We start from the raw sequence: 15,842 nt of genomic DNA, 5'->3' as shown, positions 1-15,842 counted from the left end.
CTTTGCAGGGAAAAAAAGAGGAAGTAAACCCATCAGGGTTTACTTCCTCTTTAACCTCTAAACGAATTCTCTAATCGTAAACATAACCCCTACCTCTCACCAAAATCCCAAACACAAACCAATACCTCTATAACCCAGTAGTAGTCATGTACCCAATATCATATTTAACCTCTGCACGACCACGCCTTTGCCGAAAGCTACAGCGCACTCACACATTGCCAGGAGGGTGTCTATGGATGTCCTCCTGTGATTGCCCCCCCCCCCCCACATCCACTGCCAATCAGTGCCGCCTATCATTGCTGCCAATCAGTGCCATTCAGTGCTGCCTGTCAGTGCACATCGGTGCTGCCTATCAGTGCCACCTATGATTGCTGCCATTCAGTGCCAGTCAGTACTGCCTATCAGTAATGCCAATCAGTGCCCCCTATCATTGCTGCCTATTAGTGGACATCAGTGCTGCCTATTCCTGTCCAGCGGTGCCACCCATCAGTACCACCTATCAGTGCTCATCAGTGCTGCCCATCAGTACCGTCCATCAGTGCCATTTTGAAGAAATGGATTCTGGACAGCCGCACTCCCATAAAAGCCTTTATTGTAATGAATAGTCAACACTCATGTGACAACAGAAGCAGGACAAATAGTTGAAGCGCTTCACAACATCATTGTTGCGAAAGGGATGCAGGGGGCTACCCCGGTCCTGGAAACAAGAACAGACCACTCGGGGCCTCACGAACTCCTACTGAACACATGACCTCAACATCTTAAAGCGGGATTCCACCCTAAAGTGGAACTTCTGCTCATCGGAACCCTCCCCCCCCCCCCCCCCCGGTGTCACAATTGGCACCTTTCAGGGAGGAGGTGGTGCAGATACCTGTCAAAGACAGGTATTTACACCCACTTCCGTGCATAGACTCCCGTGGGAGTCTATGCCTCTTCCTGTCCTGCCGCGCTGTCTGCTGGGACAGGGGTCCCAGAGACCCCAAAAGAAAACTCTGTCTGTCTAGAAAAAAAAAAAAGGTAAAAATGTTATTTGGGATCAAAAAGCTTCTATTTCAGCAATTTGGGACTCATTTAAAATATATGCCTGCAGGACACTGACTTCATTTATAAACAAAATCAAGACAGAATCTGTTGGCGCCTGATAGGGCGGTAACGGAATTAACTTCCATAGAATGGGAATATGCCACCAGTCCCACTCCAGAAATAACAGCCCGACTTAAAATGCAATCCAGAGTAGTAACTCAACTTCAATTCACAAAAGCCAGACAAAAACTTTTTTTCACCAAACAAAAATTAATCGAAAAGGCAGGAAAGCTTCTGGCATAGCTAGTACATAGCGAGGACAGACCTCCAGTAGTCATCACCCTACATGGGCCTGGGGGCCAACAGATTACAGATCCACATAGCGTAACAACTAGGTTTAGGGAATTCTTTGGAGATCTATATAAGACGACAACGACAGACTCAACAGAACTGAGAACGACGTTCTTTCATAGTATAACTCTCCCTCAACTGACGAGCAAACAAATTGACCTCCTTGAGGCACCCTTGAATACAGACAAAATAGCCTTGCTATGGCTAGTTTCGTGAGATCCAAATCCCTAGGCTCTGATGGCCTTCCCATCGAGTTTTACTCCCAGTTCAGTGAACTACTTACCCCGAAACTACTCACGCTGTACAACCACTTGTTCAAGACTTTTACTTTATCACCTTCTATGAGAGAGGCCACGATAATCCTCATCCCTAAAACGGGGAAAGACCCAGGCTACCCAGAATCTTATCACCCCATCTCCTTACTCCAAGTAGATATAAAAATCCTAGCCAAGGTATTATCCCTGAGACTAAACCCAAGTCATCCTTTCATCGATGTATACAGACCAGGCGGGATTCATGCCAGGCCGCAATACCTCCTTTAATTTACGTAAATTATATATTAATCTACCCAGGTACTGCCTGTCTTTTATTTATCTATATAGGGGTGTCCTATACAGGGTCAAGGGGCAGGGATGACCTTGAGGTTGTGCTGTCCTGGGGCAGAGCCAGGAGGGGAAGATTGCGGTGGGTGTGGATAAGAATTTTCAATTATATGTAGCACTGACCCCCGAAGGAGCTGCTGGTTTGATTTGTGCCTGCACTCTGCTAATAAACCCCACTAACTTGAGTTAGTCCCCTTGACACAGCTGTGGTGCAATACAATACAGTACAATATAATATAACACGATATACCTGTATTGACACTTCAGGATCCACTGGCTCCACCTTCTGAGGGAAAACAATACTCCACACAAAGGTGTACTTAACCAAAGTATATTTTACTATAAGTATTGGCAAACAGGTGGTTACAATAATTGTGCTGTCATCCCAACACAGAAAGACAGAACAATGACTTTTGATATAACAATTATAAACAATATAATTACAAGGGAGCGCCCCCTGCTTTTCTAGCTATGTGTGAGATCTCACTTAAATTCCTTATAATTTGTAATCCAAGGGTTAAAGTAATTAAAGTTGAATTATGGATGAAAAAAAAAATATTAATCTACAAGCCATGCATGCAGAAGCTGGATCTCGGGTGGTATTGGTGAAAGGTCTGAGGGATCATATGAGGAGAGAATTCAGGAATGTAATATGTACAGTCTGGAGGAAAGAAGGGAAAGGATGGACATGGCTGAACCTTGAACCATAAAGGGGGTGAATAGGGTTCAGGAGGGGGGATTTTCAATATGAAGCCAAGATCAAGAACTTGGAGATATGACCTTAAAGTAAAGGAGAAAAGTTACTACCTTTAGTATTATTTTACAGAAAGAGTAGTTGATGCTTGGAATAGACTTCCAGTGGAGGTATTGAGTTGGTCAACAATAAGTGAATTTAAACATGCTTGGGACAAATACAGATCTTTACTCAAAGTTAAAAAATTGCCCCCAAAAAAAAGAAAAAGGGCAAACTCAACAGGCCACTTGGTCTTTTCCCACCATCATTCTTCTATGTTTCCATGATAATACACTAAGAAACTGATGCTGAATAAATGTACAGAAATGTTTTTGTGGACTTCAAGTAAATCCTCTAAGCTCCTCTGAGGTTGTACTTCAGGTCCTCCTTCTCCTTCTTCTGGCCGTTCTCCCTTCCTTAACCCCCTTTGGTGACTCTTCTAGCATACCTGTCCTTCTATACAGGCCTCCAGCAGCGGACAGAGGTGCTATTGGCGGACTGGAAGCAGCTTTGCGGGCGTGCAGAGGAGCGCGATGCTTGGCTGTCTGGGCTGCTCATGTTGGCAGAAAGGTTTTGGGTCAGCCTCTCTGACCTGACAGTCAATCTTGGAGACACCCAGCAGATGGTCCTGGACACAGAACAACCCAGCCCTGACCCGGACTCTATCAGAACCCGGCTGGATGCTATGCAGGTAAACAAGACGCTTGTGGCAACTCTACAACTTCCTCCTAGGGCAGTGATGGCAAACCTTGGCACTCCAGATGTTTTGGAACTACATTTCCCATGATGCTCATGCACTCTTCAGTGTGGTTGAGCATCATGGGAAATGTAGTTCCAAAACATCTGGGGTGCCAAGGTTCGCCATCACTGCCCTAGGGAAAGATATAAAGGGCAATGTCAGGAAATATATCTAATGCCCCGTACACACGACTGGAAATTCCGCCAGCAAAAGTCCGATGAGAGCTTTTGGTCGGAAAATGTGATCGTTTGTATGCTCCATTGGACTTTTGCTGGGGGAATTTCGGCCAGCGAAAGATTGAGAGCATGTTCTCAGTTTTTCGGTCAGAAAAAGTTCAGATCAGAAATTCCAATCCGCTATACAAATTCCTACACCTGCTTCGAAAGCATTGAACTTCATTTTCTCGGCTCGTGGTAGTGTTATACGTCACCGTGTTCTTGGCGGTCGAAAGTTCAGAGAACTTTTGTGTGACCATGTGTATGCAAGACAGCTTGAGCGGAATCCCGTTGGAATTCCGTATGAAAAGCCATCAGAGCTTTTTCCGACCAAAATTCCGATCGTGTGTACGTGGCATAAGGATAAAGTAAAATGCATTTATTTTTTATTTTTTTTATAAATAAAGAAATCACAAAGTGAAAAAAGGGGAAGAAAAAGGTAAAAAAGCAAATAAAATAAAAAAATATCAAGAAAATATTGCCATTGAGAAAGTCCAAGATTTTCTATCTTTTATCCAATACAGAGAGTGGCTTCTCACAGGAGTTATGGGTAGCCTCTTATCACATGACTTGAATCGGGCAACTTGCTCCACTTAGTTTGGGTGGAGCTGCAGTGGGCACAGAGAGAGGGCGGGGCTGGAACCAGAGAACACAATGGCAATGCTTTCACAGGTTCAGATACAGAAAATGAGGATACAGTCATCAGAGAGGTTTGGTTTTTACGGCAGCCAGGTGGGGTGGGGGGTAAAAATAGAGCCAAGTGAAAGGTAAACTGGGCTATCTCAGTTGAAATAATTCCAACACTTTCTTTTTTTTTTTGGCTGGCGTGCTCCTTTAAGTTCAAAAGGACCAATGGGGTTCATTTGTGCTGCAGTTAGTGTGTTCCTGGAAGTACATTATATGGAGAGCCTCAGCTGGGATCACTCCATCTAGCCTAGGGGTCTCCAAACTTTCTAAAAAAATGGCCAGACTGTGGCCAGTGGGAGTAAACATTGCCCCATCTTTGGTTTTAGGGGGAGGAATTGTGCCCCATAATTAGTGTCAGTGAGAAGGATAGAGCCCCATTCTTGGTGTCAGTGGGAGGAGTAGTGCCCCATCATTGGTGTCAATGAGAAGAATAAAGCTTTATCGTTGGTGTCAGTGGGAGGAATAGTGCCCCATCGTTGGTGTCAGTGGGAGGAATGGTGCCCCATTGTTGGTGTCAGTGGGTGGAATAGTGCCCTATCGCTGGTGTCAGTGGGAGGAATAGTGCCCCATCATTGGTGTCAGTGGGAGGAATAGTGCCCAGTCATTGGTGTCAGTGGAAGGAATAGTGCCCCATCATTGGTGTCAGTGGGAGGAATAGTGCCCAGTCATTGATGTCAGTGGAAGGAATAGTGCCCATTCATTGGTGTCAGTGGAAGGAATAGTGCCCAATCGTTGGTGTCAGTGGAAGGAATAGTGCCCCATCATTGGTGTCAGTGGAAGGAATAGTGCCCAATCGTTGGTGTCAGTGGAAGGAATAATGCCCCATCATTTGTGTTGTTGTTGTCAGTAGCAGGAATAATACCTCAAGGGCTGAACTAAGGCAAGCAAACAGTTTGGATATGACTGATCTAGCTGATCCCAGCAGGTTAGAAGTCGTACAGCAGCCGAGGGCAGAGACCCATACAAACCATGTAGACAGTGTTGCACCTTTGCAGTGAAATACTTCCAATGCTGTTCTCACCTGGCCTGTGCACAATAAACTCACACAATGTACATATAAAATAATAGTTGTTCTCCTTCCACCCTCAGGCTCTCCGAGAAGACATTGACAATCTGCAGAATGAACTGGATGTGCTGGGGTCTCTCGGGGTGGACCTGATGTCTTCTTGTGGGGACATGGACAAGCCAGATGTGACCAAAAGCCTGGATGAGGCAAGTAGATTACCCAATGATGGATCTACAAGTGAAGAAATAACTTACCATCACCTTATAAATTGTGAGCATAGGTCTGTACTATGACACGTCAGAGGATCTACACCAAGCTGGGCTCTTTCGTGCATTCCAGGAGTATTTTCAAGGTCAGGGAATTGGGTGTGAATTGCTGCCTGTTGTTTGAATTGGGGCTTCTAAATTACTGAATGCAGGAGATTGGGCGTTCTTTCCATGGTTGCAGTGATAGGTGTTTTCCAGGACTGGCTTTCACTGCATCCAAGTCCCGCTGAAGACCCAAATATTTTTTTGACCTACAAGCAAACATGTCCTTGCTGGCCATCTCCCTAAACCCTAGCTGCAAATACAAACCTTCACTTTGCTCCCCTGTTGCTTTAATCGTGCACACCACTTATTCCCTTGGTGGTAATTGGGCCACATTTAACATATGCCCTCCTTCCCACTGTTGTGTGATTATTGGGCCACACTTGACTTGCTCCCCTTCCTACCCCTGGTGGGTGGTAATTGGGCTACACGTGACTCACGCCCCTTCCTTCCATTGGTGGGTGGTGATTGGGCCACATGTGACTCGTGCCCCCTCCTCCTATTGGGGGGTAGTGATTTGGCCACATGTGACTCATGCCCCTTCCTCCCATTAGTGTGTGGTGATAGGGCCACATGTGACTCATGCCCCTTCCTCCCATTAGTGTGTGGTGATAGGGCCACATGTGACTCCTGCCTCTTCCTCCCATTTTGCAAAATGCAACTCATGCCCCATCCTCCCCCCGGTGCATGGTGATTGGGCCACATGTGACTCAAGCCCTTTTTCCCATGGGTGTGTGGTAATTGTGCCACATGTGACTCAGGCCCCTTCCTTTTACCGGTGCATCAGATTGGGCCATACATGATTCAGCCCTCTTCTTCTCATTTGTAGGTGGTGATTGGGCCTCATGTAATTCATGCTGCTTCTTTCCATGGGTGCAAGGTGATTGGGCCACAGGTGACAAGCTCTTTCCACCCCACTGGTGCACAGTGATTGGGCAAAATGTGACTCATGCCCCATACTACCACCGGTGCATGGAGATTGGGCCACAGGTAACTCAAGCCAATTCCTCCCATGGGTGTGTAATAATCGGACCACAGGTCACCCATGCCCCTTCCTTCCACCGGTGCATCAGATTTGGGCCACACGTGATTCAGTCCTCTTTTTCTCATTTGTGGATGGTGATTGGGCCTCATGTGACTGATGCTGCTTCTTCCTATGGGTGCATGGTGATTGGGCCACAGGTGACTCAATCTCTTCCCCCTCACTGGTGAATTGTGATTGGGCATAATGTGACTTGATTAATGCAGTTTCTGAGCACAGATCATGGTGTTTGGACCATACATGACTCACACCCATTCCTTCTATGGCTGTGTGGTAATTGGGTCATATGTGACTTAAGCCATTTCTCCCACTGGTGCCTGATGATTGAGCCACACGACTCCCCCCACTTCTTACAATTGCTGCATGCTGATTGGGCCACATGTGACTTGTGCCCTTTCCTCCCACTGGTGTATAACGATTGGGCAAAATGTGACTCATTCCCCTTCCTCTCACCAATGTGTGGTGATTGGGTGGCGGGCCACATGTGATTGGTGTCTATTCCTCCCAATGGTGTGTGGTATTTGGTTCATATGCCCTTCCTCTCACCAATGTGTGGTGCTTGGGTGGCAGCCACATGTGCTTGGCGCCTATTCCTTCCAAAGGTGTGTGGTATTTGGGTCACATGTGACTCATGCCCTTCCTCTCACTAATGCGTGGTGATTGGGTGGTAGGCCACATGTGATTGGCACCTATTCCTCCCAAAGGTGTGTGGTATTTGGGTCACATGTGACTCATGCCCCTTCCTCTCACTGGTGCATCAGATTGGGCCACACTTGACTCACACCCTTCCTCCTATTGTTGGGTGGTGATTGGGCCACACACGAGTCAGTCCTTTTCTTCTCATTTGTGGGTGGTGATTGGGCCACACACGAGTCAGTCCTTTTCTTCTCATTTGTGGGTGGTGATTGGGCCACAGGTGACTCATGCACTTTCCTCCCACTCAGGTGCAAGGTAATTGGGCAAAATTTGACTTGATTGGTGCCACTTCTGCCAACAAGTCATGGTTTTTGGGCCACACATGACTCAAGCCCTTTCTCCTACTGGTGCTTGGTGATTGTGAGAAGAGAAAGCTCTCAGGCCTGGTTAGGCTCCAGGTAACCACTTGGACCATCACAGGGCTTTCCCTCTTTCCTTACTGACAGCCAAACAGCAATAGTAAGATGAATTTGTGCTGTTGGATGGGCCGCCATTAAAGTCTACCTGTTTTGCTATGCATGGGTTCATGTGTGAATGGGCATGTAGTAATATCCACAAAGCCAACAGATAAGTCTGCAATAGCTAATGCCAGGGCTGGGCCGAGGAAGAAGAGACGGCCACCCTGGGTGCTTCAGCAGGAGAATGAACAGAACCTGCAAATTATCTTGCTGGGAGGGATGGGGGAATTTGAACTTTTTATGACTACTTTTCGGGATAATTTAGTGCCAAGATAACATCTCTGGTCTTTGCAGCTCTACGCGGCCTGGAACAGTCTGAACAAGCTCTGGAGTGAGCGCAACACACATCTGGAGGAGCAGCTGAAGGTCACCCTCCGCTACCAGGAGACCATTCAGGTATAGAGCTCAGAGTAGACTGGTAGGTGGATAAAATCCATTCATTACCCCTGGAGTAGACACCAATGTCAGGATGTCATTGGCTGGGCACATTATGAGACTAACACCATCAACCATCTAGGGCAGTAATGGCAAACCTTGGCACCCCAGATGTTTTGGAACTACATTTCCCATGATGCTCATGCACTCTGCAGTGTAGTGGAGCATCATGGGAAATGTAGTTCCAAAACATCTGGGGTGCCAAGGTTCACCATCACTGGTCTAGGGTGATTATTTCCTTCTCTTATATCAGTAGCTTAGTGGGTAGCCTTGCAGCACTCAGGTGCTTGTTTCAGATCCCAGCCAGGACACTATCTGCAGTGGAGTTTGCATGTTCCACCCATGCGCGGGTTTCCTCCGGGTACTCCGGTTTCCTCCCACACTCCAAAGGTATTCTGGTAGGTTAAATGGCTCTTGTCTATATATTGGCCTTAGCATGGGTGTGTATGCATGCTAGATGGGAACCTTAGACTGTAAACTACTTGAGGGCAGGGATTCATATGAATGTACAGTATGTAAAGCGCTGCATAAACTGTTGGCACTTTATAAATACCTGTAATAACTGATTACTGGTCTCTATATTTTCTATATAAATATATCTTCCCTGCACTCTTCTCTTTCCACAGAGGCTGCAGGATTGGCTGCTTGTAGCTGAGTCACGCCTATCTGAGGAGTTCCTCGTGGGTGGAGACTTGGACATGGTGAGGCGTCAGCTGTCTGACTTAAAGGTATGTTACTGAATGCATCCTGATATTTCGTTTTTAGTGGTGTCCTCCCTGATATTTAGCCCCCCCCGCCCCCAATATCTAAACACCTGTCTCAGGCTTTGTGGAGAACCAGGGTAGAGCCGTGTACATTACAATAAAATGCCTACCATTTTCTTAAACTCACCTTCTCCCCACCCAATCCCGTGTGTAGGTAATTCGTATTGTTGTTTATATTGTAATTGTGCTTTAGGAGGACCTTTGTGCTTAGTGGTGCCGCTCCAAGCTGGCATGTGAAGCCCTGCTGGTGCTCAGGATTACAGGGATGCTTGTGTGAAAAGTGACTCACCCAGTGAAAGGTGAATATTAAAGCAAGAAACCGACGCAACACTAAAGCTGAGCCAATACATGTGAAAGCCTAAGTCAATGCCGCTCTTTAGACCACACTTTTCTGACGTGTTTCGCCCTGCCCTCATATGACCTTTATGATTAAGCCCTGATGGACGGGGCAAAATGATCCAGTACCGTGACACGAGGAATGGCATTGACTGATGCTTTCACATGTACACAATCTTACTAGGATCGGCGTAGGTTTGCAGCGGTTTCTTGTTTTAATGCCCTTTAAGAGGAGGCGGGACCAAAATTTGATGACTTTGCAGGTTAGATTCAGAAACAGTTAAAGGGAATTTCTTCATTCCTGATACTTCATAATAACATATTCAATTTGGTTTTGTACATACATATTCCATCTTCATTTACTAAAGCATATGTTAGGTAGCCCGACTTTTCCTTATGGCCTAGGCACTTGGAGATGGCTCAGTGGAAGTCCTCGCCGGCGAGATAACCAATGACTCATACACAATTGTGATGCAGAATGGTTACAATCTTTTAATTCTGGTTTTGCCGTTTTTATATTATTTTTACAAGACTCTGCCCCAATTTTTGGGGACCAATCAAAATTATACACATTAGCTCACATTATTCATTTAGCTCATTATTCTGTAATGTCTTGTGACCTTAACCTCTGTATTTCAAAGCTTAAGTTCAATAGTTTCTTACTTTCTGTTATCGTCTGCTGACCATGACGTGCCAGCCACAACTTCCTAAAAACCAAGTCTAGCCTCAGTAACAGTGTACAGAGAGGAAAACCACAAACAGATGCGTCCTGAAACAAAGACATTTTTACAGAAATAGATAGACATGATCATGAGATAATTCAGTATTAAGCAATCTATCATGAGATAGATTTTCAAGTTAAAATTGTATCAAGTTAAAGTTTCTCTAAATTACTTAAACAGATTAGCAATCCTGTATTGGTATAAGCAATATATCTCCAGGGTAAAAGCAATAATCAGAATCAACAATCAATAACGCAATGTATTATGGAATCTCCTTACAATCCTCCCTTTGACCATTCGATATTATCGAAATGGTCATTCTCTACCTTTCTGTTTTTAGGCCTCATGAATTCATATCCTCCGGCCTCATGTTCCTGACTCTCGTACCATACAGTGGGATCTCTGGGAATGGGAGTCAGCTTCATGATTTCAGAACGTGCTTCGCTACCCTTCCTGCAGAGGCATTTGAGTAACATGAAGCATGCATACAAGAACAATAGGGGGTGTTCCATTCAGGAAAGGAGTGATGTTTAAGGGAATGGCCATTAATGGGATTCTGGCTGTACTAGGGTGGAGTTTGCTGCATATCCAACATTTCTCAAAACCAGACTTTTGTGCATAACTGTACTTAAACTTTAACAACAACATTCTGTCGGTGAAACCTGAAGGGGGTTCAGTGGGGTGTATACTTCTTTTATATTTTAAACTAGGTGGTGCATTGGCTGTCTGCGCTTTCCCACATATGCCTTCTAATAGCCCTGAATCTTCTGGATGGTACACACAATTTGCTATCAACCAAACAGGTATGAATACTATCAGAATCAGACATGTCCAGAAGCATAATGTTTTTCCTGACACAAAGTGGAAATCATTTTTGTCAGGTATTGTGTACAAAGTTCTGTTACTCGTTTCTTCCTGTAGGTGTGGGATTTGTCTCGTTCAGAGAGATTTGCTTTATGCCTTCTTGAAGGTCCTTCAAGTCTGGTTGCTGTTCCTGGTCAGAGGAGTCCTGGGGTGCTGGAGGCGGGTCTGGGGTCTGGGGTTGCTGTGGACACTTCTTTAGCCGGCTGGCGTGGATCCAGGTGTTTCCTAGATCGGTCAGTACAGCAGTTCTGGAAACCTTCTCTATCTTCCAAGGTCCAGAGTAGATTGGTCCGATCCTCTTTTTGTGGGCCAGTTGCTTGACTAGCACTTGATCTCCTGGGATGAAGGGGTGTGTCGGCTCTGTGGAAAGAGGAGAAAAGGTGACAGAGACATGTTCGTTCATTTCCTGTAGCATACTTACCAGATTTTTCACGTACATTTCCTGTTGGGAATAGATGTTAATGTCAGTGTTTTGATCTAAGTTGTTTGTACAGAAAGACTTTGTGTATATGTTTGTTAGGGCGGTGGTACCTATATGTCCTGGACCATGGAGATAGGAAAGTATGAGAACACTGCTTGCTTCTGGTATGCCCAATATCTTCCCCTCTTTTGACCAAAGACCTTCTTGGTCCTTGGTCAAGCCATCCTTGACCCAAAAAGAAACATCCTCCCCTGTAGCTAATCCCTGTATTTGTGCCACAATGGTTTTAAAATTGGGTGATGTAAAATGTTCTTTGAAGAACATTGTTGTGGGGGCTGGCTGACCAATGTATTGGGCAGCGGCCTTTTTTGCTTCCCTGTCTGCCAGCGCGTTTCCTTTGGAAATTCTGCTGTTATTTGATGAATGTGCCTTTACCTTGATGACCGCTATCCGCTTTGGGAGAAGAATCGCTTTCAAGAGTGCTTTAATTTGCGTAGAGTTAGCAATTGGCTTGTTGTCAGCAGTTCTAAATCCTCTATTTGCCCATATTACGCCATAGTCATGCGTGACCCCAAAAGCGTACCTACTATCTGTGTAGATGTTTACCTCCTGATCTGAGAAAAGTATGCAAGCTCTTGTGAGCGCCTCCAATTCTGCTACCTGTGCCAAGGAGGGTGGTAAAGCTTTTGCTTCCAACACCACATCAGGGAGTTGGACAATGGCGTACCCTGTCAGGAATGTTGCATCAGAGGGGCGGGAGCAGCTGCCATCTATGAAAACGTCCTGTACTCCTGGTAGGGGAATGTCAGTGAGATCTGGGCGAGGGCTGGTTATTGCTGCAACCTGTTCAACACAATTGTGTTTCTGATCAGGGTCTCGTGGCAGCCTGAGCAAAGAATGCAAAAGGCGGACAGTGGGATTACTTGGTGGTGCGTGTTTGAGAGTGAGGTTATCAGTATTCAGAAGTGTGATCTCATACCCACTAAGCCTTTGTGTTGTCATATGCTGCGTGTTCATGTTTTGCAGGAGGTGAGTCACTGAATGAGTAGTGTAGAGAGTCAGCTCATGGCCTAATACTGACTTGTTAGCTTCTTGAACTGCCATTGCACAAGCAGCAAGGTTTTGTAAACAAGATGGCATCCCTTGTACTTGGGTAGGCAACTTTTTTGAGAGATAGGAGACTGGTCGGTACCCGGTTCCATGTTGCTGTGTTAAAACTGCAGCAAAGGAATTCCCCGATACCACACAGTATAATTGAAAAGGTTTGCCATATTCTACCAATCCCAGGGCGGGGGCCTGAGTCAGACTTTTTAACAAAGCCTGAAAAGCATGGAGCCTTTCTGTTGTCCAGTCTATTGTCTTTGGGGCGGTGGACAAGGTAGCCTCCCTCAGAATGCCATCATAATATGAACAATCTGGGATCCATTGGCGGCAATATACGATTGCGCCCAAGAATGACAGCAAGGTTGCTTTGTCTCTCGGAGGACTGAGAGCCTGCAGGGCTGCGGCACGTTTGGGGGATACCAGCCTGGTTCCCTCCTTCAGAATGCATCCCAGGTATTCTACCTGACTTTGACACCATTGTATCTTCTTCCGCGATGCTAGGTGGCCAGACCTGGCCAGGTGATGTAACAGAGATGTGGAATCGACCGCACAATCTTCAGCAGATCGACTGCACAGGAGCAAGTCGTCCACATACTGTATTAGTACCGACCCGCGCTCAGCAGTCCATGACTTAACTGTCTCATTAAGGACCATGGAGAAGGCTGCCGGACTGTCCACATACCCCTGCGGTAATCTTGACCAGGTCAACTGCTGAGCCTTTTTTCCCCATTGCCATGAGAACGAGAACATGGGCAATACCCCTTCATCGATCGGGATGCTAAAAAATGCATTTGCCAGGTCCACTACTGTGTAGCAAAGGGAATCAGCAGGTATTTTCAAAAAGATGAAAGAAATATCTGCCACCAAAGGTGGCAGAGGTATAACCTGCTTGTTGACGGCCCTTAGGTCCTGTACAAGCCTCCACTCCCCATTCGCCTTTTTCACAGGGTAGATTGGTGTATTCCAGGGGCTTATAATGTGTTTCAGAATCCCTTTTGCTATGTAATCATCGATTAATGGTGTGATGCCTTCAATTTTTTCGAGTGGCAGGGGGTATTGCTTGTGATATTGTACTTTGGCGTCTGGACGCATTTGTGGTGTGTAAGGTGTACAGTTAATAAAACCCACACTCCCTTTGTTTTCTGCCCATATGGCATGTGTTTCTAGAGTGGGTGGTAATGATGCAAAGAGTCCCCTGTAAGTGTGTCTCTTTGGAGCATGTAAATCGCAAAATGGTGAGCTGGCAGTGAGGGAGCCCCCTCTGTCAAATTTAATGGTGATATTCAGTTTTGAGAGTAGGTCCCTCCCCATTAAAGATACTGGACAATCCATAAGGACAGCAAAACTCTGGGTACATAGTACCTGCCCTTCTGGAGTAGCCACGGGCAATGGTGGAGTGATGGGGTGGGTAATTGATGTCCCATTTATGCCAATAGAGTTTCCCTCAGTACAGTGCGGTGTGTCATATATGGTATCATTCAAACTACTGAATGTAGCCCCTGAATCTAATAATAGACATATCAGGTGATTGTCTACCCGCAATAGTACCTGCGGAAGACTTTTCCACGATGGATTATAACACACAAGGCTGAGGGACGGGACATTCTCTTGGCATCCCTATTGTGGGGTCCGCCGAGCGGATGGCCACTGCATCGGGATGCGTGGGGGTGGTCTATGAGGCTGAGGCTGGTATTGGGGTTGTGGTGGGTGAGGATACCTGATATCCTGAAGGCGTTGTGGGGTGGTGTTTAGATTCCTACCTCTTCCTCTCTGAGCGTTTGTTCCAATTCTGTAGGGACATTGGGACTTCCAGTGTCCCAGTTCCCCACAGTTAAAGCATCCCTTGTCTGGTGGGTAAGCCTGATCTGGGGGATAAGATTGCATTGTCATTATGTGGGTGGGCGGAGTCTGGGTTGGTGTCAGGGAGGGAAAAATGCCACCCTTCTGCTCAAATACCCCTGATGTTTCTCGTGATCTAGTATCCTTTCGTATGCCTCTAAATCTTCCCTTTTCCTCTGTATCCTTTCTTCCTCTACCTGCTGTCTCTTATTAAATTCTTCCTGTTTCTCCTCCCATTCCTTTTCCCTGGGGCTCAACTTCCCGACTCCTTCCTCTTCCCCCTCTTTCAGGGTCTTTCCATCCCTTTCTTCCTTAGTTATCGCAGAATATTCTCTCATCTCACCTTCCCTCTTATCCAGCTCTCTTTTATACTCTTCCAGCTCTTTCTCCCTCCTAGACATTTTCTGCTCTATTTCCTCCTTTCTTTCTCTAAGCTCTTTTAACTTCTCTTCTAATTCCCTTTCCATTTTTCTAATCCTCTCTTCTTCCCTACTTTCTATACCTTCTGCCCGGACTTCCTCTTTCCTGCTTCTACTTTCGTTTTCCCATCGTGTAACTTGTGCCTGGTCAGCTGCCCCATATACTATGGTGGCCAACACTGCTGAGTCTAAAGATGGATACAGCTGAAGACATGGACCCAATGTTCCATCTTCCTGTTTAACCATCACATAAGGGGGGGGTGGTGGTGCCTCAGGTTGCTGAGATAGGGTGGGTGAGTTTACAGGCTTTACTGTGGGGACTTTAGTTACATACTTTGTTTTATACTTGGCTAAGCATTTATTCCATGTTTTGTAACAATCTTTCATGTACTGGGTGTCTTCCCATTTCCCAGGTGGATAAGAGTGCTTGTGTACCTGACACACCTTGCCCACCTCTTTCCATTCATCCTCTGAACAGGGACCTAGTGGTCCTGGGTCATGTATTCCCAGCTGTTGGCACCGTTCTCTGACCTGTGTCCAAAAAGGTTCTACCTGTGGCCCCGGTAGTGTGTTTTTAACATACTCATAGGGGGATGGGTTGGCCGTGGTCTGGGTTGCTGCAGAATTCCCCATCCAATAACCTTGGTAGGGTGTGTCTAGTACAGGGACAGAGATGAAAGCAACCTGTTTGTGCTATAATCTGTTCCCTGACCTGTGAATATGTCCCCTCGTCTGTTATTGCTGTGGGGCTGATATAGCTATGAAGGTTAACCCTCAGTACTCGGTATAGGAACCCCCTCCTCGTGGTAGGATATACTCCCCTTGCACCAAGTCGGTATGAGAACCCAGTTGGTCTAGTAGTTAGCAGGATCCACGTCCTGTCAACACTAAGGAACAGTAAACCAAAGGTGCAACGTGGGCAGGCGGGCGCTATCTCACTACAATCGGGTTCCTGATTTATGTTGTTCATTTAGTGCATATATGTGTAATGCCTTAATTAAACCCTTCAAATCAATACAATACTTTACATTCAGTTGTCATACATATATATACCATACACTTATCTCTAATTCTCTAT

At 46.0% G+C, this 15,842-nt stretch overlaps 1 protein-coding gene across 6 annotated transcripts in view; it reads left to right on the top strand.

Moving 5' to 3' along the window:
- The window catches only part of LOC143997680 (microtubule-actin cross-linking factor 1, isoforms 6/7-like), a 214,700-nt gene that overhangs the window by 107,093 nt on the left and 91,765 nt on the right, over nt 1–15,842 (top strand). For all 6 annotated transcript variants that reach the window (XM_077493431.1, XM_077493430.1, XM_077493427.1 and 3 more), the window contains exons 14-17: nt 3,174–3,400; nt 5,440–5,562; nt 8,155–8,256; nt 8,922–9,023. In XM_077493431.1, the coding sequence (XP_077349557.1) occupies nt 3,174–3,400; nt 5,440–5,562; nt 8,155–8,256; nt 8,922–9,023 (554 nt within the window). The remainder of the gene's footprint in view (nt 1–3,173; nt 3,401–5,439; nt 5,563–8,154; nt 8,257–8,921; nt 9,024–15,842) is intronic.

Source organism: Lithobates pipiens, unplaced genomic scaffold (genome assembly GCF_037356315.1).
Source record: "Lithobates pipiens isolate NorthernLeopardFrog02 unplaced genomic scaffold, aLitPip1_a1.2 Scaffold_19, whole genome shotgun sequence".
In the NCBI taxonomy this organism is placed as follows: domain Eukaryota; kingdom Metazoa; phylum Chordata; class Amphibia; order Anura; family Ranidae; genus Lithobates; species Lithobates pipiens.
This window is presented reverse-complemented; position numbering and strand designations above follow the sequence as displayed.